Source organism: Dermacentor silvarum, chromosome 10 (genome assembly GCF_013339745.2).
Source record: "Dermacentor silvarum isolate Dsil-2018 chromosome 10, BIME_Dsil_1.4, whole genome shotgun sequence".
Classification (NCBI taxonomy): domain Eukaryota; kingdom Metazoa; phylum Arthropoda; class Arachnida; order Ixodida; family Ixodidae; genus Dermacentor; species Dermacentor silvarum.
Genome location: NC_051163.1, coordinates 29,937,128 through 29,963,944, shown reverse-complemented (window position 1 = coordinate 29,963,944; position 26,817 = coordinate 29,937,128). Strand labels below are relative to the sequence as shown.

At 51.6% G+C, this 26,817-nt stretch overlaps 1 protein-coding gene across 1 annotated transcript; it reads right to left on the bottom strand.

The window, feature by feature from the left end:
• Positions 1 to 1,487: 1,487 nt before the first annotated feature.
• Positions 1,488 to 26,415, bottom strand: LOC119466029 (uncharacterized). Its single transcript, XM_037726518.2, has 3 exons — positions 26,245 to 26,415; positions 24,065 to 25,387; positions 1,488 to 7,215 (listed from the first exon to the last, which is right to left on the bottom strand). Exons 2-3 carry the CDS (start codon positions 25,308 to 25,310, stop codon positions 6,317 to 6,319), a joined length of 2,145 nt encoding a protein of 714 aa, XP_037582446.1. The 5' UTR covers positions 25,311 to 25,387; positions 26,245 to 26,415; the 3' UTR covers positions 1,488 to 6,316.
• Between the last annotated feature and the right edge of the window lie 402 nt (positions 26,416 to 26,817).

The following is a 26,817-nucleotide window of genomic DNA, read 5'->3' as shown; positions in this document are numbered from 1 at the left end:
AGGTTCCAAAAGTATTTTCATGAGCTGCAGCCTATCAACTTCAATCGCAAATTGGACGCAACTACGCCTGTCGCTTGAAGCGGTTGGTTGAAACCTTCAGTGCATGATCTGACGGCAAACCGCGGAACCGAGTCCGAGCCAGAGCTCATTAATCATGCGTCAGCGACAAAACTTGTCATAGGCTTCGAAATTGGAATGCCAGCGCGCTCCTGCGTCAGATTTATATATAGCCGTCCTTTTTTCCTGCTGCATGCTCTTTGGACAAACAGAGAACCAACGGGCATCGAGTTTTGATGCGACTGTGCCCGGTGGCATAGAGTAATTTTTTTACAAAATAAGCTACCACAGGGAAATGCGGCGCTAGTGTTAACAGGAACTGTAATTTCAGGAACAAATTTGACTAAAATCGTTATGCCACATGCGCCAGGCAGAAGGCATAAAAGAATGAGAATACAGTACGTTGCGCGCGCGTCTGCAAGCATACGTGTACACGCGAATTCTACTTCTGGATGGTGACTCAGCCATGCAGCCCATCGCGATGTGGACAAAAACGCTATACGCCACAATTTGCAGCGTTTCAAGTGCCAGCCGTCCTTTGCAGGGGTTCCGAGTGTTTATCGCACGCTTGTTGTCAGTGTTCATTAGAAATGGCTTTGTCGTCAGCTGCCCGTCACGAACACGCCGAGAAGCAAGGCCGGAGTGTTCGGCGCTACCTTTAGTAGTTCGTACATCACATGCTGTGCTAATGTCACTGGTGTCAAACCAGGCTACGCACATTCGCCACACATGTCGCTGGGCGACTCCGCGGCGCTTAGAGTCGAGAAGCGCCGAATCGATGTAGAACTAGTGACAGGAATTTGATTAAATGCTGCATGTGCATTCTTCAGGGTAAATGAGCACTCCAAGGAGGGGGGTTAATTGTCAAGGTCTGTTTTTTTTTTCTTCAAACTAAATTGGCAGCAATTTCAAATTCACATAAACCGTAGAAGTCGTTACCGTGATCAGTCCATTGCTAAGCGATCTCATGAAACTCTCGTACCTAGCGGACGCTGCCGAATTATCCTACGCTAGTGAAAATTCATGCAGAAAAGCAGGTAGCACTGACACCAGCTTTCCATACTTTGCTACGACTACCAACTAGACTAATGCTCACCGCGAATTTCAAAATATGTCAATATAAATGTAGGAAGAGTCACGGAACCTTTCTTAATCATGGTCCACCTCCAAGCCGTGCTATTGATAATGTCAGACTAAGGATAGCAACATGCAATTTGTGATGTTTGTCAGTGTAGCTGTATCGTCCACAAGACGAGATACGACACGGCATGCTAACCAGGCTCGGCACTTACTCCAGTGAAATGTGACGTCTGTACCACTTGTGTTTGGTGCCCTCTTCCTACACATGTGTAAGAAGAATGCAAATATGGCAGTGCTAGGTTTGATCCAGCAGCAGCCCCAGATGTGCACAAGAAACATGAACACAAAGATGAGCAAAAACAACATTTTAATTTCTTCTCAACTGCATGATAATCCTATTGAAATCCTTCCTTGGCACTCATAACTTAAACTCGCGTGCAAAAAAAAAAAAAAATGCCCTCTCAACAGCACAAAGACTTCAAACGCCTTCTATTCTTCGGTTTGAAAGAAAAAAAAAATCTTTACATACAGCACTCCTAACACCTATGTTCACAGTTTCGCTTCTGTCTTATTTTACCAATATTAAAGCTATGATCCTGCTATGATGATGGCTGAGGTGGAACAGTAAATTACAAAATGGGGAAAGAGCAAGTTGTCCATCTGATATATATGTATATATATATGTAGTATGTATATAGAATATCGCAATGTATATATAAAATGCATATGGTAATGTTGGATGAAACAACTATGCATTTTTTTTTCAACTTCCACTATAAGGCACGGCAGTATAGGATTACAGGCAATGAGAGAGGTATTCATTAGAGCGGTGATACGAACGACAGTTTGATAGAAAAATTCCGGGCTGTCCATACTGCAAGAATGCAACATTTACACAAGTAAAAATAAAAACCTTACACGAGCACAATATTAAAATCAAAACATGGGTAGTAACGATTTGCATTTAAAAGACAGTCTTATGAGCGAAACAGCACAATGTGAACGGTACAGCACAGTGAAACCCTTGCATTTTTGCATCCTCGTTTGGGGAACCATTTTGTGAGACAAAACATTTTCATTTGCATTGAAGGAACTTCTCCACATGACAGAACTCAATGTGCTAGGACAGCTTGCCCACAGCATTAAAAAAATTTTTTAATTGAATGCTTACATTTAAAAAACAAAAAAGTGCACACATGACGCTACTTATGGCCAAGGTAAGGTTACATCACAAAACACAATTTGAAACTATTGCTACAGCGCTTAAGTCTCTGTACTTTCATGTAAGGAGAGGGCTTGCATTATGATAAAGGCAAAAGGCCCCAGTGAAGTGCTTCGGTCAGGGTTCAAAAAACAGCAAGCCACATTCTTCCATAGACACACCCTTGGGAAGCCACAGGGTCCCCAGATTCCAATCCTCAGCAGCATGTGGCACCGAGTTTCCAAACCCGACTAAGGCACCCCACTTGGAGCAACCCATGATGGTGCACAATTCTATTAGCTAGCGTAAACTCCCAGCCATCGCAAGATCGCATACACAAAATGGCAATCGGGCAACTAACACACACACACACAATGATATGACATATGACAAAAGGAATCCTTCAGCGACTCCGCGGTATCACAATATCATTTGAAGGAAATGAACAAGATCGTGCTAAAGACGCCTCATGTCGCAGTTATTATAAAAAAGCCAGTGATCCTAAGGTACAACATCTTGGCAGGGCAGAGTTAAACAAGTGGCTAGTGTAATAATGAAGCATGTGCAACAAAAGAACCCTTCCTAGTCATCACACCAGGAAAGGATAAAGAAAGCAGTCACTATAGGCAATACCCCTGTAAACACTAGGCATATAATTGACAAACCCACTGCAAATACAAATCTGTAATAATTGCTACCTATATCTACGAGTAGGAACTTTATAATGCATTTCAAAAAGAAAAAAAGGCATGGAAAGTAGAACAACCTCCCCATGTAGCCAGACTGTGCAAAGATTGAAAGGTGCACTAACGACCTAACTAAATGCAGGAATAAAGCAACAAATCTTCATGCCCTTCAGTATTAGCTAGTGTTAGCATAAGTCCTGGTACACAAGTGCAAAATCACGCGTTATAATTAAAAGAGACGGGGCACAAAGCTGCTAGGCCAGATTTCAGTAGGAAAAAAAGGATTGAGGACCCTGGTAAAGAAATGACAAAGAAAATACCAATTCCGTAGAGAGCTTTTCACAAAGACTACAATGAACAGCAAAGTATTTGCTGCTAGACTGAGGGCAAGTGCTACTTTATGCCATTAAAAAAAGCTGATGAACGAGGCAGCCAAGAACTAAAATTAGAGCCCCAACCTCGCTTTCTGCAGCAGAAAGTCTATAAATGCAGGCGAGCAACATGGCGACAGGCAAGGCAATACATGGGGCGTTAAAAGAAATTGATGCACACACAACAAGCAAGAACCCGCAAAACAGCATTGAATCGCTGTCCGTAGCCGATTACTGCATGAACATAAATAGAACAAGTTGGCACATTTTAACTATGAGTGCCGAAAAGAGGTGAACACTAAAATGAAAATATGAAATGGCAGAAATGTAAAAATGTTTGTCCAGAGTCTTAATCAAGGACAATGGAGAACACAAAGGGTCCAAACACTCGGTGAACAAAGCAACGCTTAGATTCACGGCATCACCACGCAAGGTCCCTCTCTTCGACTCTGTTCAGATTTGCTTGCTGTTCAGAGTTTCGGGTGCGCAGAGACTCCCCAAATGGATTTTGACTTCTACTTAATGGCAAACTCGGCAGCCCATACAGCGCTCAAGAACACCGCAGGTGTACCATCGCACAAGGCGAGTGCTTACAAAGGAGTCAAACCCATGACCAGGACACCAGGCCCAATAACGAGGAGGCACTGGTGGCCAGCTCTAACTCTGTCTCAGGATGAAGTGACAGCTGAAACAGCAGTCATAATGAGAAATGAGATAATGATAATGAGAAAGTGATGAGACATGCAAGACGCTACAAGGACTATGAAAGTATACTTCACGAGGTCAAAACAGCTAATGCCCAAACAATGTTGCACACGGTGAAGTAAATCGACGGTAGAAACAAAAAGAGCAGCCAAAGCCCTTAGGCAAATGAAATGGAGGTGAAAGAGAACGATATCCAATTGAGGATGAAACATTGCATCATGCCAAAGTATCCAAATCAATATTCTAGGCTGGGGATATGCTCCTACTGCACATGAAAATATGCTACATCTACAACTCGCTTGCATAGAGAAATCAATAGCATTGCCATTAGGTAACACTAACTAAACTTTGAGTGGCCCTTGAAGCAAAGGGTTCATAGTACCATTTACCTTGCTCCATAAAGCTTGCTGTGCAGTTAAGATCCACATATAGTCTTGGTCTCCTATAACTGTATGCCTGGAACACAAGCAGAAAAAGCACTGCCTTCCCGTTCGAGTCTCCTGACCACGATTGTTTGGTGTATGTCGTGAGAAACTGCAACACACCAAGGAAGTTCCTAGCAGGGAATCAAAAGCAGACAGCATGTGTACCAGCTGATCACTTTTGCAGAAGCAATCAATGTAGCAGCCGGTATTGTGCCAGAAGCAATCTTGGTGGCAAGAGCGACCTAAAACGTGCCAGCTAGCAATTTGAGGCAGCATGGCTGCAATATAAAAGCCAAGGCTTGTTTCTGGTATACAGTTGAAGGAGGTTCTAGATTTAGCTGCTGCACGTAGCGCAAGAAATAGCTACGAGTCTGGCAAGAGCCTACTAATTAATCAACTTGCACAGGTACCCCGTGCCCCTGAAGCATTCCTAGTTTGGCCACCTTTCTAATTGAACAGTGCCTACAGCTGCCCCAGCAAAAAGGCTTGCACTAAGGTGCTACTTGTTAATGAGAGCCTGGCTGTCATACTAATTAGCACCATGTGACATGAAATCAAGTGGATGAGAAGTGGCAGGTGCGAGAGAGGTGAAGACAAATGCTGAAACAAGCCTTCATATGGCCAATTACTGTGAAAGCACACTATACAAGCCCACCAACAGGCACAAGTTTCCAAAACTAAAAGAGAAGCCATAATGATGTCCCGGTAAGAAGGCCCCACATACAATGATTGGTAGTACTATATGTATATATATATAGATGAACATCTATATCTAAAATGTGCTTAACTCTGAAGCAGCAGCTCTATAGACCTATTTCTCCCTGCCAAACACTTAGCTGGCTGTGCGCAGAGTAGAAAGGAGCTAAACTTAAAAACAATATAACACGCTGCATATACAACACACAAACACCACAAACATGCACCACATGAAGACTAGCTGTTCCAACAAAGAGGCACCAAACCTGCACCTTTTCTTCCCTTGTTCAGGTTCCTCGAAATCCAAGTATTGGCTGCATCCCCATTTTTCTGCACACACAGCACTACACACACATCTCAAAATACGTGCAGTTTCTGAGCTACAGGAATAATCATGACCTGTCAACTACAAACTACTCTTTTCCGAACCATCTTTCCTACATAAAAAAAAATGCACAATAACTTTTAAGATCACAGTCAACATGCAGCCAATACCTAGCAAGGGAATATTAAAAAGGCAAGTAGGGTGCTCAAGAGCCCACTTCTCCCTCTGCATAAAAGACATTTTGCCTTATTTTTAAAAGCCACTAGCTGGTTTCAACAGCACAACTTCAAAGAAGCATTTCTATGCTGATGCAACCGTGACCTGAGCTACAAAGCGTTGCACAGCGTGCTAGAAAGTCATTTCAACATATGTATAAATTACAGTGGGCTAGCACGCATGCACGGCTGTCACAATGAACAGCCAGAAAGCGTCAATGTCGAGACTGGCCGTTCAAGCATGCAACAGAGCAGGCTGAAGCATCAAATCGATCAATACAGGGGGGATGGTATGCACTTTCACACAGTTCAGTTGTCAGTCCATGGCAGGTGGCGAGGGAGGTGGGCTCTGGTCATTACCATTGTGGCACTGATGCAGAGAAGCTCCACACTGGCAGGGCAGTCCACTAGTGGCAAGTTTTGCACAGATGGCATCCAACCCTGGTGCCAACACAGTCACGAACATGGAGGAGTCAGTGGAGCGGCGCACACAAAGCATCACCGACGCTTGCCGTGACGCCACCTAGCCGCCTCCACATCTGTCGACTTGCACTCTCAACGCCTGCACTGGCGTATCCGTTGCTGCTGCTGCTGATGTTGCTGCTGCAACTGTGCCAGCCTACGCCGGAGCATGTGGTGGCGCTGCTGCTCCTGCTTGTACACTTTCTCCTGGTGGCACGCCTCGTAGGTGAGCTTTAGCGCGTACGCAGCGGCCTCGTTCAGAATGGTGACCTTGGCCGCTTTCGTGTTGTCGAACAGGGCGGGTACCTGCACCCGCAGGTCCTGGAAGGCGACGCGCAAGTCGTCGCGCCGCTTGCGCTCCATCGTGTTGTGCTCGTTGCGCTTGGCGCTGGGCGGAAGCTGGGACAGCGCGTGCTGGCCACGACGACCCGCCGATGGCGAGCAGGAGCCCGCCGACCCACAACCGTCGTCGTCGCGCCTGGCGCGCTTAGACTGGGCCAGCACGGTCCCGTGATGCGTCTGGGAGACTTGCTGGTACTGCCGCGAACGCTTGCGCTTGCCGCCCATCGTGGCGGCGGCGGCAGCGACGCCGGGCGACGACCCGGGAGACTGGGCGCCACGACGTCGCCTACGAGGCGCCTGACCATTGTTCAGAGCCTTGTGCGAGGGAGTGACGACGCGGCCGCTGGATGTGATGCGGGACACGACGGCGGTTGCCGGGGGCCGAGGTTGGCGGACGGCGGCGCAGCGGATCGCGCCCACGCCGGTTCCGTTGGCCGGCAGCGCCACGACAGCGGGGGCACCGCCGTGCCGCTGGCGCTCGGAGACGGTGACGACGTCGATCTCCTCGTCGTCGTCATCGTCGTCGTCGTCGTCATCATCATCATCATCGTCATCATCATCGTCGTCGTCCTCGTCATCATCCTGCGGCTCGGCAGACTGCTGCTCTTCGTCCTCATCATCATCATCGTCGTCGTCGTCATCATCATCATCTGCGGCAGAGAGAAAGGCGACATGGAGTCAGGCGGGACGTCCAAGAATGCAAAAAAAAAAAGCAGAATACAAACTCTGAATCATGCTAATTCGCTGGGCGATAAGGCTGACAGGAGAATACAGTATCATAACGCAAATCACTCGGAAGTGCACATTAGCTAGAAACCACGTTGCACTGACAGCGGTTACGAACTCCCGTTGCTGTGTACGCAATAACCGCTCAAACGACTTTCCCGAAACGCCCTGCAGGTGACGCGCACCGCGCGAAACCGCTCACACAGGGAAAAGCACCGTGCCGCCATGACTCCGAGAACGGAGCCGAGGGTGCGCAGAGATGGTGAGGGAGAGAAAGCGAGCACAAAGCGACCGGAAGGACGGGGGGAAAGACCGCAGGCAAGCCGGAGACAAACCCTGAGGATCCCAACCCGGGTTGAACGACCTTCGAGCCGAAAATCGCGCGTCCCGCGCGCCGCCGACGTTCTTGGCAGGAACGCAAGGACTCGCGCGACAAGGCGGCTGCACTGGTGCCATCCCTCGCCGCGCACGCACACAAACAAAGACGCCGAGGCCGCTCCGGCGCAAGAATACCATCGACCGCACCGCCAAAACATTCGGGCCACGCGCGCTAGCGGCACAGTGACTGTGCCGCTAGCGATGCGATGCCTGCGCGAGCACAGATGAGACAGCGAGGTCGCAGCGTCCGCCGTCACCCGGACGGAACACTGAAACAAGCGGATCAAATTGCGCGTTTAGTCCGATCCGCTGACCTTCAGCTCATCCAGTGAAGCAACAGTACTGATCTCGATACACGGCAAGTAACAAAAAGCACACACCGCACTGACTGGCGAGCTCAACCCAGACAACTAGAGGCGACATTTTGAAAAGGTCGAGCATCGCGGTCGCCCAGACACATTTCGCAGTAGAATAACTTCTCGGACGAGTTGGCGTTTACGTAACATCATGTCATCTACGAAGTTCATGTTAAGTTCCGCAGTAGAAGAGCGGGTGAAAAAAAGTCTACACAGAACGGCGGGTCACACAAGAGCCGTTCACCGGGGCAGCCGAGGAACAACTAAGGAACAACCAAGAGAGAGAGAAAGCAAGAACAGCTACCAGGCAGTAAGCTAGTAGCAGTCAGCGACACGCTTCAAAAAAAAAAAAAAAAGAAAAAAAAAAAAGGGGAGAGGAGGCAGACGAGAAGGGGAAGGCCTTGAGACGACGACGGATCGAAAATAGAGCAGCGTCGACGCGGTCCCGCCGCCGAGACATTGGCGTCCCCGCGAAGAAAAACGGGAAAAGGCAGCAATCAAAGAGAACGCACATAAAGAAAAGGTCTTCACGCGACGACGACTCGAGAAGACGAACTCGCCGTCTCAGCAGGGTCGGTCGCTCGCCCACTACGGAAAAAGGAGCGCGACGCGTCAGAGGGCTCTCCTAGGACCGCGGCAGCCTAGCAAGAAGACTGGGGTTCGGGAACGAAAGACTATGGTAAGGAGGGTGCCAGGGCGGATCAATCGAAAGAAAGCTGGCGGCTGGCGCCGAGCAAACGCTAATTGCCTCCTAGCACGGAATAAAACAACCTCGTCATAGCCAAACTGAGTGGGATCCAGAAACCGCTTCCACGTTACACAAGCGGAGCCTCCGCTCATAACTTCTACCTGCGATAGCAATTTGTCTTTGGAGCGATTACTGCTTAGCGTTCACAGACCTGGAGCCTAGCAGCAGCCGAAGCTCGGACAATCCGCAACCGGCCTACCCTAGACAAGTGATCAGCGCTTTACGCCCGCGATCGTGTCAGTCAAACGTGCGCTGGGGCTTGCTGTTACTAGTTCTAGTATTCTACCGCGTTGGCTACCATTCCGCCAAATAAGAAGCGCTTGAAAGACCAAACATAAACACTTCGAGCTTTCCGCTCTTTTTTTTTTTTTTTTCATATCACGAAGATATGGCAGCAGAGAGCGAACAGGGTGAGCATTGTTCGCGCAAAGACGAAAACGCGGTCGCACTACAAGCGACCTTTGGCGCCAGCTGCCAGTCGGGCCTTTTAAACGACACCTCTGTCGTAGCCCGACGACGCGGTTTTCAACGCCGGCGTTCGGGCCCCTCTCTCTCTCGGCGCATTTGACGTCCGCGCGAAACCTTTTCAGGCTCTCATTCCTCCATCTAGCCTCGATTAGTCGTTCATCGCTCGTTAAGCGTAGAAATCTAACCTCCCTACACGATTCGAGCATTTTTTCGCCGACGCTCCAAGAATGGACGGCCCGTTCCGATCAAAGGATCTGCGGGGGAAAAGAAATACGCCCAGAAACTACAGGTAGGTAAGGAAGAACTAGTTTTGTTTATCGAACCACCAAGGGGGGAGGGGGGGGGGAGTGCAACGCGCCGAACCCGGCTGCTGCTACCGACGAAAGGCGCAAGTTGCAACTTACAAAAACTGGACGGGCAACTCGCCGACTACTATACACACTAGGCTCTCACAATCGGTCGCCGTTGGTTCGTCACTACCCGGGAAAAGAGAAAAACAGGGTGCGGACAAAACGGGTGGCCGGCCGAGAAGAGCTACAAAAAATAACACGCGCAACGTATTCAGGCAACAAACAACTCGGAGGACCACCGCCACAGAGGAAAAAAAAAAAAAAAACGTTCGGGCCGACGCACCTAAGGACGGAAGAGAATTCTCCGGCCAGATACAGCAGCCGCTGCTTCTCTCTAATCGGTCAAATGGCCGCTCCCCGCGGTGGCTCGAGCGGATAAAGAAGGACTCCGAGACGGGAGCGTTCTCGCGGCGATGGAAGCTTCGCCAGGGAAGAAGAGTAATTGAGCCAGGCGCAAGCATGAATAATGAGTGAACGAAGGAGATCGTGATAACAGGAGCGGAAAGGAAGCCAGAAAAACAGAAACAAGCCAAGGCAAGAAGCAGATATAGAAAGGCAATCGCGGAAAGACAGAACGCGAGAGAAGGCCGAGAAAGATGTCTATGCGTGGCGAGGGGGTGGGGAGGGGAATGCCAATGAGAGAATACGGATGCACAAAACAGAGCAGAGCGTTCTTCGCGCCTCCTGACGAACCTGCGGAAAGGAATTTGTCTTACGCACGGCGAGGAAAAAGAAAAAAAGAAAAAAACGCGCCCGTGAGGGAGACAAGCGTGGACGAAGCCCGTTTAGTTTTTTTTATCAACATCGCGGAATGAGATACACGAAACAAAAACAAAGAAAAAAGGTGAGAGGAACTCGGTAAAACGAGGGCGATTAAGAGCGTCGCCCGAGACACGCATCGAGAAGCAATCACCCTGAGAGATCCACAGGACTTTAAAAAAAAGTGAAAAAAAAAATAACTAGAGTGATTGCGTCGAGAACTGACCTCCGTGCACGTAGCTACTTATCCAGCTTGCGCGCGTGATTAGATGGCGCGGTAACGGCGGGCGAAAAAAAGCGAATAGGAATAGCACGGCCCACTCAAGTAGACCAGCTAATTAGAAATGAACTCTGCATTTAATCAACCTGTGAGGGGACACAAAGAGGGACGCGATGCGTTGAATATCCGCTGATAAAAAAAGTTTACTTTGAAGGCTTTCGCGCCCAGTACGTCATCTATTGGTGCTGCCGTATAACTCGGTTACCTTAAGCCTTCCCATTCGTAACGCGCCTTTTTATCTATTCCGGAATGCGTAAACTTGTCCACTCTACCGTCGGGTTGACGATGCCATAGAACGAGCAAGTAAGAATCCAACACGAATTTTACACGCATGACGCACTCCACTCCGCTGGCCGGCCACCGAAGGCGTAATCTGTGAGTGGGTGAAGAAGCAAACAGAAAAAGTCATTTGGCGTTGAAACGAGCGTGACAACTGGGCAGCGTCGTTCAACTTCATCAATGACCGCCCTAACGCTCGAGTTAGGACCTCACCTATCTTCAACGATAGTGCGCGAGACGAACAACGTACGCCAACAAACAAAACGGCGCAAGGACCTCAGCTATGTTCACGCGTTTGCACTTGTTCAGCACGAGCTCGAAAAAAAAAAAAAAAAAGAAAAAAAAAAAAAAACCGCGTGAGCCGCTTAAGTCAGGACTTCAGGGTTCCAAAATTTTGCGCTACTCGGACGCGACGCAGCGCGAGGAATTCGTACGGACGCGTCTCTTCGACCCCCTCTGTCTCTCTCTATCTCACGACCAAAATCACGTCGTATGCCTCTCCCAAAACACACCAGCACCGAAATCTCAACAGAGCGCAAGTTGTTCAGGCAACAGCAGCAGCAGAGGCCCAGACGAAGGATAAAAAAACAAACTGCCACACAAAAAGTGTGTGTGTGTGTGGGGGGGGGGGGGGGGAAGAGGCGTGGGCAAGAGTACATGCATGTCCAAACTTGCCCCAGACGATTCCTTCGCTCAACGTCTTTTTCGCGAAACGATAACGCGAAGTCGAAAAGAAAAATAAAGGACCACCAAGCCACGGAGAAACCAAAGGCACCCCCCCCCCCCCCCCCCACTGCAGAGACGATCTGCCCACCCCCCCCTTTCTTGGGCGCTATCGAGGAGGGAGAAACAGGCCTCCGAAAGCAACCACACACACAGCGGCAGAAAGGAACACGACGCAAAGCCCAAGGCTTCGGCGCAGCCCTCGGTCAAAGAAGAGCGCGCACGTGAAGGCATGCGATACAGCCGCCAGCTAGAAGAGAGGAGGGCGCTACGGTAGCGCAGACAGGAGGGGGGGGGGGGGGGGGGACTCAGTGCTGCTTCCTTCCAACGAGGCTACCAGGCGGTCTTCGTACCCGCCTCGAGCTTAGAACGGTGCAGTAGCGTAGGATTGGTAGCAGCCGTGGACTTAAGCTCGAAGAATCCTCCCTCCCAATTATCGAGAGGCGTGCTACACGGCAGCGACATCTCGTAAGACGGAAGGACCGGACAGGAATTAACGCTCTTCGCCACTAGTATATACATGGGAGCAGCGCTACACGCCGGAACAAGATAGACAACAGATCGGCGCCGACTTACGCTCAATCCACTCTCAGCCTCCCCCGCACATGCGCGGACGCACGAAAAAGAAAGAAAGAAAGAAAGAAAGAAAGAAAGAAATCCGCGCACGTGGCACACGGGTTCTCGGTTTAGAATACTGCACATGACTCACCGAAATTTGCGCATGCGTGTGCGCAGTTTGCAGTCACTCGCACGGCCGGACGCGAGCGCAAGGCCATACGCGAATTGAGCGTAAGTCGGCCCCTAAATCTGCGCCCATGTGTTTGCTGTCTCTTATATCATGCCGCTTAGCGCTGTTGCCCCAAGTTACCTAGAATGTAACAAGTTCCATTTCGAGCCCCTTCCGTAACATTATTCGGAAGAGTTTTCACGCGTTAACGGATTCGTCGCGAACTGCAGGTACCGCGACGCGCTGCACCAAATTAAAGAAGACGGGGTTTGCAAATGTGGCCCAACCGCGCAGGCCCGGGAGAAAATCGGATCGCGCCTGCCGCAAGGTGCGCGCACACCTTATGCCTCGCAGCACACGAGATACGGCAGCGAAGGAAAGCTAAATAAATGACAGTGCCTATTCATTGCGTTACATTCACCTCGCACTCCCCTTCAAGTTGAAAGCGCTCCCACCCTCCCCCTCCTCTTCCAAACATCCCCCCCCCCGGCACACTAAACCAAACGCACCTTCCGATGCGCCGATGCGAATAATAATAGCCAAGGGCGATGCATAGAAAAAAAAGGAAACAAAAATTAAATGCCAATGGGGGCACGCGAAAACCTTAACGACAAAGAGCGCGCACTTGCTGTAGTTCGGCGCACTTGCAGGGCGTAGAAACGTTTCGTTTGCGTCTCGCCGTTCCCCTCGTCATTTTGAGCTTGAAAGAGCAGAACGGTGAATCCGGTCTCCGACCCTCACGAACGGGCAAGTAAGAAATATGAAAAGGGATTAAAACAAAAAGAAAGCTGCACGAAAGAACACGTCAGACATGCAACGATCACGGCGAACTTGCGAACTGGCTGCACAATACAAAAAGAAAAACAAGAAAAAAGAGAGAGAGAGAGAGAGAGGAAGGAAAAGAAATAAGGGAAACAAAGAATGGGAAAAAAAAAAGTAAGCGAAAACTGGAAGATGAGGGGGGCATCAGGTTCTGGCGAGTACCGCCAGGTGGCGCCACCGTCCCACGGATGCGCAGCAGACGATAACTGCCGCTGAACGAACGCGCGCGCGTCGAGTAGGGGCACAGGCACGGAGCCCCGGCCCCTTCCATGCCTGGCCGACTGGCTGTTTCACAGGGTTGCACACGTTCGCGTTCACCTCTCCGTGTTCTTTCTCGAGTTGCGGCTGCTCTCGCAACCCTGGATTAGCCAATCGCCGGAGGCAGACAAGACACGCAAGACAGCGCGCAAACCGCGCTACAAGCCCGAGACGCCCAATGCGTATCGGTACTGAATCTAGCGCTTAAAAAAAAACGAGATTTACCAGACGACACGGTGCAGAAGGAGAGAGCTCTGCAGTACAAGCCAGACACCAGACGACGCACAGGAGCGCTGCTGTTGTCTGCGCCATGCCCTGCTCTAAAGAGCTAAGCGTGGCAAAGTCTGGTGCCCGTGCGCGATAGCTACAAAACCCCGCTTCATAGTACCGCGTTAGCCGATTCGCACATGTAGGACAGCTAACCCACCACCTGCCATCGGAAACAGTTTCAACCTTTCACTTCACCGAAACGCTACATTTTGTACACGCCACGACGATGTCAATGATCGGAGATAGCTAACTGCGCGTTACGTAAACAACCTGCATTTCTCGGGCGATAATTCGCGCGTTGAAGTACGCAACTGTACGGCCAAAAAATACCCTACACCACCCAACCTGCTCGTAGTACAAGTGCGGCCGCGTGACGTAATCCGGAGTAACGGGCGTACTCGAAACACAGCTGCGCAATTGTGAATGGGAGTCAACCCGAAACTAACCCTCGGCGGATAACCAGCACGCAGCTGTCAGTCACTGAAGCGTTAAAAAATAGAAGGGGGACGGACCAGACAAACCTGGCGCGACGTACGATAAGCGCTTAACTAAACCAGGAAAACAGGCGAATAGCTAACGCGGCGGAGCAAAGCGCTATTGCGACGGTAACACCACCACCGACGGTTCTTGCAAAATCACGCAGCGCGAAACGACAAATTGAGTCAGGCAACCAACCCAGGAAATAAAGCCAGGTCATAAAGGAAGAGCGCGAATCGCGCAGTACGGCGCGGCCTTGACGATGCCGCAAGCGCTTTCGCCACGTCACAAGGTGGTTAGAAAGGATATAAATAACCACGGCGGACAACACCGTGACGGAAAAAGAAAGACTTGAGCGGGTGATGCAAGCCTTCGCAAGCACTCAAGAATGAACCATGGCTCGAACAAGTTCTTTCACGCTCCTAACACTACGTTAAGTCGTCGCAACAATCTTGAATCTCGTTGCAGGCGTACGTAACGAGGCTAACATTAGAACAGCGCGGAGGTAAGGGTTTTGCATATAAATTGCGCGATGTCAAGCGTTCCGGCATCCCCAACGCTGCGTCGCGCGCACATTTTACCAAACGCTTTACTCCGGAAATTCAAATATGCGCATCGTGAAATCGAGCCGCCTCCTTGATGAACGTTCAACTCTTGTGGCAACCCAGTCATAAAAACGTAATTTTGCTAAAAACCACAAAGCAAAATTGATGACGGTAAGCACGAAGTAAACGGGATGTAATCGATATATTCTAGCGGAGATTATTGAAGAAATTAAAGTTGACCGGGCCATTGTAAAGCGTTGAGCAGGCAACCAACCGACGGTACACACGAGTAACAAGATTGGTGCCTCCGGAAAGAAATCTAGGGCCTTCTGCAAGTAGCAAACGAAAAAAAAAAAAAAAAAATGGAAGGCCGAAGCAGACGAAAACAACGCAGCGGGCGCGCAAGCAGGCGTTTGCCAGACGGTCTCGCGTGAATAAGCCTGAACAATGCGACAAGGTATTGAGCAGGAACGCACGAAGCGAAAAAGTGATATATACAGTAAACTGGCTGCTATACTAGAGTAAAAGAAAGATACGAGCGTCCGGATGTTAAACAATAACACGTACTGCGCAGCCGTCTTTGGGGGGAACAGCGATGACACACGGTGACGCAATACCGATGACGAATTACTTCGAAATCGACGGCGACGCAGACGAAAACCAAGATTTGCTGGGCAAACGAACACGGGAAAAGACGGCCACGATACAGTTTTAATACGCGAAAAGAGCGTTCAAAAAAAAAGAAAAGAAAAAACGATGTCAGTTCTCCGACAGGGCAAATTACTAGTCCCGAGTATCCCCAAAACAGGAAACACCGACTACTTAAACAAATGCACATAAAACGCACGTTAGGCTCGAAGCTGCTCCGAAAGCTCATCCATTTACTCGGGCCGAAAATAGCCGGCAACGAATCCAGAAGATAACCCGTTCAATAAGGGTGGGCGAGCGCTTCTTGTAACACCCACACGATGCGTCGACGGCTAAAAATAGCTGCCCGACGGATCGCCTTTCCCGACGCCGCAAAGGATACGAAAATATAAATAAACAAAACAAAAGTCGCGTGGGGGTCTGGGTCCGCAATGACAAATGTAGGCCACAGGAGGATCCGCCGAATTCTCCGGCTTATGCGCGTAGGTGTGTAAAACCAGCGTGCTCTTTTTTTTTTTTTTTTTTTTTAACCTCGCGCTCTGATACAGCTCGGACAGTGAACCGGGACAGTGAACCGCGCAGAGCAGGCAACAAACCGATGGTACACAGGAGTAACAAGATTGGCGCCTCCGGAAAAGAAATCTGGGACGGTCAAGGATAATGTGGTGGTACGATAATTGCAAGAACTTGCAGGCGTAAAGATGGAGGCTGTTGACGTAGGACAATGGTAATCTAAGAATGCCGGGAGAGGCCTTCGGGGGCTTTGATGCGGACATTAACGGTCGTTCACAGAAAAGCGGGGCGAAAACCAAAATAAAGGTTTTTGGCGATTGGTTACTATTAAATGACACGACTTGATTGACTTGGCCGAGTGACAACTAGCAAACTGCTAAGGCTCTTAAATATCTACAACGAGGGCACACTTCTCATTAAAATGGCCAATCATCTTGCGACATTGCGCGGTAACAAACTCTCTCGAAAGCGAGCAACAGGTATGCGAAGAAACTGCATTCAAAGTCCTATCCAAAGACGGTTGGGGGGAAGCGAGAGAGAAGGAACAGCAGATAAAGGTGTACTCGGGGGCAAGGTGTTCCATTATGCGCAGTCACCCTACCTTTCGGCATCGGCGGTTGCAGACGAGGCAAGGTGGGGAGTAGGGCTCGTGAAGGGGGACTTGGCGGCGGCTCGTAACAACGGGCTATAGCCTACTACGAAACCCGTGAATCCCTTTAACTACTATCGTTCCGCCGCTCAACCGCCCCCCCCCCCCCCCCTCCATCCCTTCCCCTACAGATCCCAACATGACCTAGCGCGAAGAAATGCACAACGACCGCTGAACGAGGTGGAACAGAAAGGGGGCCTCGTTGAAAGGGTTCGGTTCGAACGGGCACGCAGAATTCGAAAAGAACGAACACTGGGCTCTATCCTCCATCCGAAAAATTCCATGCAGCGCAGTGGAGATCGCGTCAGCCTGCCACAAACGGAACCCAAAAGAAGTGGTTCCCTCCCATTTGTAAGCATCTGAACGCGCGACGCCGAATGAATGGTTGGCAGGATTAGTCGAGCACAGTAGGCGAGATCCCCTCCCTCGTCCCCCCCCCCCCCTTTTTTTTTTTTTTCGGGACGGGCGGCTGGCTCTCGGTATTGCCGACTGGCCGACGGGGAGCTCCAGCGTTCACTACACTGCACGAAATTGGCGAGACTGATAGGAAAAGCGAAGGGAAGAGGAGTACAAGCTAGACGATGGGAAAGGGCCGCTAAGAATGGAACAAAGGTGGTTCGAGGGTTGGCGGTCTCGGTTTGAACGGGGGGGTGGTCGGTCACCGACGGGCAAGTGTGAAGGACGAGCCCCACGTTTTTCCGAGAATGAATCGAAAAAAATCCACCGATCAGATACACAAGCGACGAGAAAGGAGGGTGAGGGGGACGAGTTGTCGATGGGTGTAGAGGGGGTGAAAGGTAAAAAAAAAAAAAAAAAAGGCGAGCGCCGGAGAGAAGGGTGAGAAGCGCGGCCGAGGCAGGTGAACCGCATTCCAGAAGACGCGCCCCTTCTCCGGAAGCCACCCGGGCGAGGACAGCGCGTAAAAACCAGACCGGTCAGCCATATTATCGTCTGCAAGGCAGACGCAGACGAACCCTCCTTCGTCTGGCAGTAGTCTGCGCGATGGAGTGATCGAATTCCTCGATCACACGTGTTCCCGTTCAGTGGGGTCAAGTGCTGATGATGACAGTGTTTGAACAAAAAGAGGGGATGCTGCCATCTCGTGCGTATAAATTCGGGTTGCGCGCACGTCTAGTTTCCCCGATCTCTATCTGAACAGACGAAGTCGCTTGGCGTCCCGTTTCTAAAGCGCCGTAATGATTAAACCACTCTCTAGCTTCGCAGGGAGGTAGTTGAAGTGACAAACGTGTCACTGCCATCATAGAGACATCCTTCGCCTGCGAACGAACTAAGTCACGCTGTCAAGCTGCTCAATACTAAGCGCAGCGAACTATTTTCTTTCGTCTGCTACTTTCATACAGCCGATTCCTATAGCAGACGACATCATAAAGAAATCATAAAGTCGTCTGCTTCGACAGGCGGAGGCCGTTGCCGAAACATACGGCTCTCGACTCCAGACGAAACCACATGGAACGCGTTTTCGACGCGTTCACAACAGAGTGAACAGCGCTGGGCCCTCCACAAACGCTCTTTATTGAGGGTTTCTAGCGTCCGCACAAGAATGACGTGTAACTTATCGCCAAAAAGGGGACAACTCGCAATGCCGGAAGCAAAAAAAAGGCTCGCTACAGATAACGAACAGCTGACGGCTAGCCAACGCTTGCAACAACCCACCCACAAAAGGCAAGAGCCTCCTCGACCGTCTGCTGACGCACGACCCCGTCTCGTAGGCTATCTGCGGTCACGAGACCACTGGTAAAGCATCATCGAGTTACCACCGCGAAAGCGCTCGCTGGCCAAGTAAAAGGCTCGCATGCCGAAGACATGCGTAGTCGAACCAGCAGCGCCCGATTATCGCGTTTTCTTATCCCCTCCCCCCTAGACTAGAAAAAAAAAAAGTAAAAGCGAGCAACGACCGAAGGACCGTCAGTGAGCTCATAAGAGGGCGTGCGCGCGAACTGGGAAAGGAGGTCACAACCGCAGCAGTGCTGTTTTCATTTAAGATAACGAATACCAGACGCGAGCCAGAGAAAGAAAAAAAAAAAGGGGGGGGGGGGGGGGGGGAGATACGGCTTGACGAGACGACGCGAAATCGACGAAAGCGAAAATAGGCGACGCGGAAGCCAGGAAAAACGGGCTAGCAGACACGACCGCTAGTAGTAGCAGTAGTAGCAACAGCAACTCCGAAAAGCCAGGACACGTGGGATCGCCCATTCACAAGAGGCACAAAACAAAACAGAAAAAGCCGAGTCAGTCAGCGCTTCGAACGAGGGGGCGAGGGCCGTACTACAACGCCGCAACCGCACAGAGCGGCGTGGGTTTGCAACCGAGTATGACCCGCAAACTTCGCGGGAGGGCCCCCCCTCGAGTGACTAGCAGCTGACACACCCCGGCAGCATAACAAGCAGCGGAGGCGGCAAGATGTTCGCCGGTGAATCAGCGACGCGCACTCGCCAAACGCTGCCGTCGGCGCCGTGGCTCGAGGAACAGAATGAAAAGGACGCGCCCTCTCCCTGGCAAAAACACGGAAGTGAATGGCGTAGAACACTAGACGGGCGGGGGTCGGCGAGGTTACACGTACGAAGCGCTGACGCCCAGCGTGACGTCAGGTGGAGGCGCACTGCCCCATCGCCCACGCATACCCGAGCTTTCGAAACGCAGGTAAGCTGCTGATTGCGAGGCAAACCACACTGGTTTTTTTTTTTTTTCCTTGTACGACGCCGAGCGAACTGGCGCTAACCTATTTTACTAAGCGAAACGATTACTGTGCAAATTGGTCGCGCCAGTTGGATCGAGGTTAAACTAGAAATGATTGCGCTGACGGCGCGAGAAGGCCTGTCAAGCGCGCCTTATCGCTTACCTTTTATAAGTAAAGGTAACAACAAGAGACCCAGTAAAAGCAAGTCTTGACGGCACGAAGGGCCAAAACTTTAGCACATCAAAAGCTCGTGCCTCGAAGCTATATCGTGGCAATTGACATACGGGTAATGGTTAACTGTGAAAGGACGTCGAAATAAACTTCCGACACGCAGGATCACTTCAGGCATCCAAACTTCGTGCCGCGAGAGATGTTAACGGAAAGCTTGGATTTGACGTCGCGGACGACATATTTAGCAATGTGGCTGACACAGCGCTGACGGAAATAAGGCAGCGCTAAGCGCGATCTTCAGATTTCGGCGAACCTTACGGGCCATGCTAGTAGTAACCATCGCCTCGCCTGCCAACTGGAACTAAACCAGCACGTCACCGCTCGCTACATACTAGGAGACGCCATGGCACTACAGATCAATACTGCCATTGCCAGCGTTTCCGTGTGTCGGGCTTTGCAGCACGACCGAAGTGCTTGCCAGGGAAAACGAACGTCACAGAGGAGGGGGCGGACAGGAAGTTAGACAAACGAAAAAAATATTAACAGGCACATGAAAGTTTTTTTGCGCAGACGCAAGCTACGGGGTTGCGCTGGACGGTCGGGCGTTTCCTCGTAACTCAATACCTGGATAAAGAAAAAAAAAAAAAACGATCCCGCCAACTCCGCAGAACGCGGCGACGCTCGCTTGATTTGAATATGCGTAGTTCGTCGACGCAGCCGGGTAAATAAAGTAAGTAAAAATAATGCGGACACGTCACGGCAGCACAACGTAGGGAGAGAAAAACACAGATCGCAGGAAGCGGCGATACGCTCTGACGCCACCAGAATGAATCAAACGGCCAACTAACTTTCGCATTTCGAGCAGGCGAAAAAAAAAAAAAAACGCGCCAGAAGAGAAGGGTTCTATGGTTAACAGCCCTTGACGTGAACTAAACGCCGCATAACCATGCAATTACAGAACCTTCCGACAAGGCGGCTCCGCCGCATTACAAAAAAAAAAAAAAAAGACTGCACGTCGCAGAAGCTAGGCGACTATAAGCAACATGCATGTATATCGTGACCACATTGAAGACGCAAGGCATCGGGCAGTAACTGACCTCTCCTAGAGAATCGACTGCGCGGAATATTTGGACGCCGAGTTCAAAAAGAAACTGCGCTAATACGCAGAACAGCGCGGATTCCTGGAAGCCTAAATACTTTAGTCGCATCACCACTAGCGCAACTAAAAGCACGCACGTTTCGCAAATTACAGGCGGAAATCAATGTTTCAACTACCCACTGACCCTTCCTTCCAACAAACCGCGCGCGCATTTATCCACCCCACACGAAAAAAAAAAAAAAAAAAAAAATAGAAAGCATTCGGGAAACAAGCACACGCTCGGAATAACGAGAATTCGTCAGTCAGTGGACATGCTTGGACTGACAACGACCCTGACAGGAGCGAAGGCAAGGACCCCCGGGCTTGACGTGCAACGAAAGCAACCAAAAATGGGGTAGTCCCCACAAACAAAAACGAAATGCTCGTTCCCCCCGGGGCACAAAAGACGGCAATGCGGCAAAGCGCACCCCGGCGAAAACCCCGGGGTCGTCCACCACCACCAGCGACAAACGTACGCACAACAGCCGCACCAGTACGGTGGCCCCGAAAAAGGTGAAGGACCTCGAGGGGCGCCACAACCGCACACACAAAACCCACGGTCGGCCCTGAATCGATCGAACGCGACGGCGCGCGCAGACCCCGGAGAGCTGGCGCGCGTCTGGGGCCCAGGGTTTCCGGACCCGGGGTTCGGAAGAGGAAGGAGTAGCAGTCCCCGGGAGTGGAAAGGAAGACGGCCCGAAAAAAAAGTCCCCCCCCCCCCCCCTCTTTCCAAACCACCCCCGCCGCCGCTTCCGAGAAGGAAGAAGCCAGCGGCGCGCGCTACAACTCTTTCCGCAAGCAACGTCGGCGACGCGACGTCAGGAAAGAGGAGGAGGGAAGGCGCCAAGCAAACGCAGCCAAAAAGAAAGGCGCAACGCCCTCGCCCGGCTCCTCGATTCGGCGGTGACCTTGGATGAGAGCTCCGCGCCAGGCTCGCGCGGGTCTTTAACCAGCCGGGCGGCAGTAGAGGCCGCTGCCTCCCGAAAGAACAAAGGCGCAACCCGCAGCAGAAGAAAACATACAGAACGCGCGCCGTCGTCTGCTCCCTATAGCAGACGACGGCGGGCGGGCGTGGCAGACGACGTCGTCTGTTTCGCGCCGCACACTGGTCTCATCGTGCACGAGAAGGGACGAGACCGGACGGTGGTTTGGTGGGGCAGCCGGTTCAATGGCACGCCGTGCCGACGAACACGTTGGCGAGCGGGGAGCGCGCGCGCCGAGTGAACGGCTTCTTTTCGACGGCGGCGGCCGACAAACGCGAGAAAGCGTGAGAGAGGGCCGCCGGTGTTCGGAACGGCTGCGTCGCTGACCAGACGACGGCAACGAAACAAGCAGACGAAAAAGAACCGACAACAGACGACGCCGGAACATTACCCTTCCTCTCAAACGTGTACAGAAGATCGGCGGGCGCCGAAAGTAAACAATGCCCTACTCGGAAAGATGAACATTACTGAATCGAGGGCCAGCTTAATTGTGACGGCTACCTAGATTTACAAGTAAACATGGTTTCCACATACACGGGACAAGGTGGGGGTGAAAGGTAATGTAACAAATGTTCACTGCGCATAAGATAGCGTTTTGCTCATAAACGATGGGGGTTGTGGGTAGGGTAAGATTGCTCGCAATAAAACGCATTAGTGGTAAAGCTAGCTTAGCGCGATTGGAAGTCTGTTGAAACAAAACATTCCTACCAGCCTGAACCGCGAAGAAGCCGTACAAGTGGCAGTGTACGGAAAACACACAGCGTTCTTACGGGTCTACGTAATGGCGCGTAGCAAAAGGCAGTTTGCTCACTAACGAGAAATATGATGAGCACGCAGTTTTAAAGGAAGTCGGCACTGACGCCGTTCCTTCAGCGCGATGGCTCAAGCAAAACGCAATCCCTGCGGAAACGCTAGTAACCTACATTAAAACAGCTGCGCCTCGGAACAAAAAATATATCATCGAGCGGACGCAAAGCGCTCCAAATCCGTGCATGACGTCACGACACGGTTAATGAAAAACGTCGCCGCTAGATAAACATCAAGTCGTCTTCATTCTGAGAAGACACTCCAAATTGGCTTTTATCGACACGTATGAGAAACGAGCCTGTGTCGACGACTTGTACTGAGCACCCAGCCCCCCCTGTTGGTTAACGTCCCCATTTCCTACAATTGTAGTGACAACACTGCCGACGTAATTAGCTCAAGCGTAACAAACCCGCAGTCAGCGAAAAAGAAAGGAAACCACGCGAAGGCCGTTTGCGCCAACTGCGCAGATAGCTAGCTTGCAAGGCAGCCGGAAAATGCGCGCGAAACAAGACGAAGAGGATATGACAAAAAAAAGAACAAACACGGCTTTATCGGCAAGGCCATGGCTGGGACGAGCTCGGGACGACGTTGTTCCAGCGTTTTTATCAAACGTTAAACAAGAGGCCAAGAAGTGCCAGTGGAAGACGAAACTGAAAGTACAGTCGCCGTCAGACTTAACCCGATCAACGAAGACTCATTTAGCGGCTTTTAACACGGGCTGTACAGACAAAACATCGGCTGCTTTAAACGGAAAATGAATTTAGCTCGCACATTCAAGGCCCTTGAAGGCGTGTCCGGGTTAAGTATGAGTGACTGCACACTTACAAGATTGCGAGGAAACGTTTCTCCGTAACCGTCGCCACATTTTGCGTAGTTTGTTCCGATTTAAGCGTTACTAAAGAAAAAAAAAGTAGTGAACTACAGCACGAGAACATCTGCAAACCTAACGTCTAAATTATGCTGAGAAGACGTACAATTTCTGGAGTCGACGTAACGATAGGCGCCGTAGCCTTCCACCGACAGCACACAACATTCAAGTACTGAAAGAAACACTTCGAAGTACGTACAGCTCAAAAGTGCGGGCGAATTGTATCGCGCGCGCAGGTCTTCACTTCCCACGAGCGGTGCAAAGTGCGAGGTTACGCGATCGAAGGACCTCTCGCCAAAGCCAGGCGAAACGGCGCGTTATCGCCACTCAGTTGGATACGAGGTCAAGTAGAAGCTGCAGCTGACGCGGTGAAACGCCAACCACATTCCTCGGAACACTTTACAACCATCAATCGGCGTCCTAATACCGCCGTAGGAGTAACAAGTTAAACGACAGCTCTGCAGGGAGGCATTGCATACCACTTCCGTGAGGTAATCTCTCGGAGATGTACAGATAGCATCTCGCGAACCTTGAGTTGCTGTCGGACAAGCGCAAACACAACCGCTGACACCAGTGAGAATTCCCGGCCGGCGCGCGAGCCTCTCGTAGTTTAAATTGCAACTAGAATTGCGAAAGAAGCAACCTCGGTCAATCGAGCTTACGTAAAAGTCAGCAGATCTGAAAAAACTGCTCAAGTTCGAAAAGTTGCGATGCAATACCGATTACTTTTGTGGGCTGCCGGCTACGTCAACAGTGATCCGCGCTTTCTTGACACGAAGCAGACGTTTTATTTGTGCGCAGGCTCGTGTGACCGAGGTTTAGCAAGGCGTGCGAGGTACATATGTCGTGACAACTCACCGGACTCCGACGGCGTATCCGACAAGACCATCCCGCCGCGCTGCCAGTGTCCGTTCTGGGAACGGTAGAGGGTGAGCTGTCCGACCGACCCGTTGCCGCCTCCTCTAGCGGTCGCCGACGACGACTGCTGCTGCGAGACGGCCTTCGGAGAGTCCGGTGGCGTGGGAGGCGCCGAAGACGTCGCCTGGTGGTACGAGTGGTCGCTCAGGGGCGTGTAGCTGAGCACCGAACTGGGGTCGACGCACTGAGTGGCCAGCGCGTCGTCAGGAGCTGCTGCTACCCGAGATGTCGTCGACGGCTTCGCGGTAGGGGCGGCCGCCGCGATGCTTCTGCTGGACGACGTCGGCGAAGACGAAGGAATCCGCATCTCCAGCACGTCGTCGGGCGAGCCCGCGGACATGGCCGACGCCGGCGAGACGACCAGGTCGTACGGAGACGCCAGCTGTGCGGCGCATCGCTTCTCCCGGGCAGCCTTCTGCTTGCAGTCGTCCGTACACTGTCCCGACCACATGCAGTCGTGAAGCAGCTCGCTCTGCACCGCGGACTGCGTCGGCGAAACCGGAGACAGCCAGTCCACGACCGCCGGAGCGTGAGGCGAGACGATCGCGCCGACGACGTCCTCCTCGTCCTCGGCAACGACGTCGTCGCCGTCGTCGGCTCCGCCGCCTCCGAGAACAGAGTTTAGCACTGAGTCGTCCTTGAGCAACTGATCGATGAAGTCATCGTGCTCGAACAGAATGGAACAGAGGGCCTCCTGGTCTTCCATGGACGGAGCCTGGTCTTCCATGTACGGAGCGGTCGTGGGCACGGACACGTCGGCGGTGTAAAAATCCTCCATCTGGAAACCACACCACACCTCGGTGATCGCTCCGCCGCTGCTGCTACCGCTGTCGCAGACGTCGTCGACACCGTCACTACCAACACCCAAGACGGCACCACTGTCGACAGGGCCTCCGATGCTCCCGCTCGAAGAAGAGTCCGAGCGATCGGGCGACCTCGGCGGTGTGGGCAGGAGCTTCCAAAAATCCTTGGTCGGGGAGTCCATCCGGAAATCGTCCATCATGAGGTCCTCCAACTGGACGCCCGGCGAGCTGGGCCCCGAGTAGTCGTTCAAGAACATGGAGCACATCTGTTCGGCTTCCTCCAGGCTCCTAGCGCTCATAGGAGCGGGGGGTCCGAAGTCCACCACCTTCCACTGGGAACGCTTGGGCGCCGGCTGCGACGAAGCGCACGTGGATAGAATCATGGTCGAAGCCGCGTTTACCACCACTGCTCTCCGATGATCATCCACGGAATCGGCTCGCCGGAACTCCCGGCGATAGCCTGCGAACGATGCACAATACCGGACCTTGCGCGTCAGACCCCCGGAATCACAAGTCAGACGCTATCATTCAGGCATGTATCACCCGTGTCAACACCGCCACTCAAACCGTTCTCGTCAATTACTTTTTCTTTTTTGCTTAAACGCGCAGTTTACGCAAAGTTAACATATAATTGGGCAAACCTTTCAATGATCCCAATTTGCAATCTCCGGTCCTTTCAAAACACGACAAATGGAAAATCGCAGGCACACCGTTGAAAATCGCGCACTGCTGCGAAGCGCAACAGGCGGCTCACAGCCGGAAACGTTCCAAAATATGTCCCCGAAGAAATGCTACAGCGGTTGGTTGAGCTAGAGAAAAAAAAATGGGGGGAAGAATATTTCGCATTCAGGTATCGACGATAACTGACCGCTTCGAAACAAAATTAATCGCACTGTCCACGGTAAACGAAACCAACCGCTTCGCGAATTCCAAGGAACGCGGTGACAGCGCGTCCGCCCCCTATCCTCGGACGAGCCGGCATTTTGAAAATCTCCCAACGACAAGTGCCAACGCGTTTCTTTCGACGTGACAACGTCAACCGGCGACGCGGTAGTACACACGTGGAACTTTACAACGCGACGCGACCACGTAGGCAAACCAGAAAACGTCGCATACTTCGCGAGAAAACATGCGAGCGCCAGCGACGCCGGCGCGCTGCGAAACGCCGGCGGCACGGCCGCCATGCCGGCGCCGCATTTAAATGTCATTCATTCGCCGGCGCATTTTCTTTTTTTTTTTTTGTTCCTCCTGCGCGAAAGACAGCGCGCGAAAGAGAATGTAAACGAACGTGTCGCGCGACAACGACCGATAGCTTACCTAACAGCGACTCCGTATCCGTAAAAAATCCCAGTCGGCGATGAAGACGACGTTGCGTTAATTCCAAACGGGCAGGGAAGATATCCAATGCATGGCACGCGGAGCCGCACACACACACACAACCCCACACGCCGAGCGGACGCACAACTCTGTGAGCCGGCGCGCGACGGAACGCCGTTTTTGTAGGGGGCCGACACCCATGTGTCTGTGCGCGTTGCGCATTTTCGCCGTTTAGCAAGGACACTCTCTAACACTAGCTCCGTGCCGTGTACTGCAACCAGTTAACAATTACCACGTTAAATTTTGCGGCCGTAATTGTTTATTTCACAACTAATTTGCGAAGAACCGGGTGGAACTACTTTTCTCCGCGAAGCCGCGCCGCGGCGCCGCGCACGGCGCCGCTACGGCGGCGACCAGGGACGGGGGCCTGGGCGAGTGGAAAGCACCGGCGTCCAATCAGGATGGGCGTTATAAAAAAGCGCGGGAAACATCTCCACCAATTGGAGACGCCGTGACAGCGTTTTTCGAACCCCCACGTGCATTTTCTGCGAGGCTTTTAAATGGGAGAGGAAC

What these genes read in the sequence shown, in the direction of transcription:
- LOC119466029 (XM_037726518.2), bottom strand. Translation starts at nt 25,310, where the DNA reads ATGATTCTATCCACGTGCGCTTCGTCGCAGCCGGCGCCCAAGCGTTCC. An exon ending in GGATACGCCGTCGGAGTCCG is followed by an intron (nt 7,216 to 24,064) that starts GTGAGTTGTCAC and finishes TCTCTGCCGCAG; the next exon opens with ATGATGATGATGACGACGAC.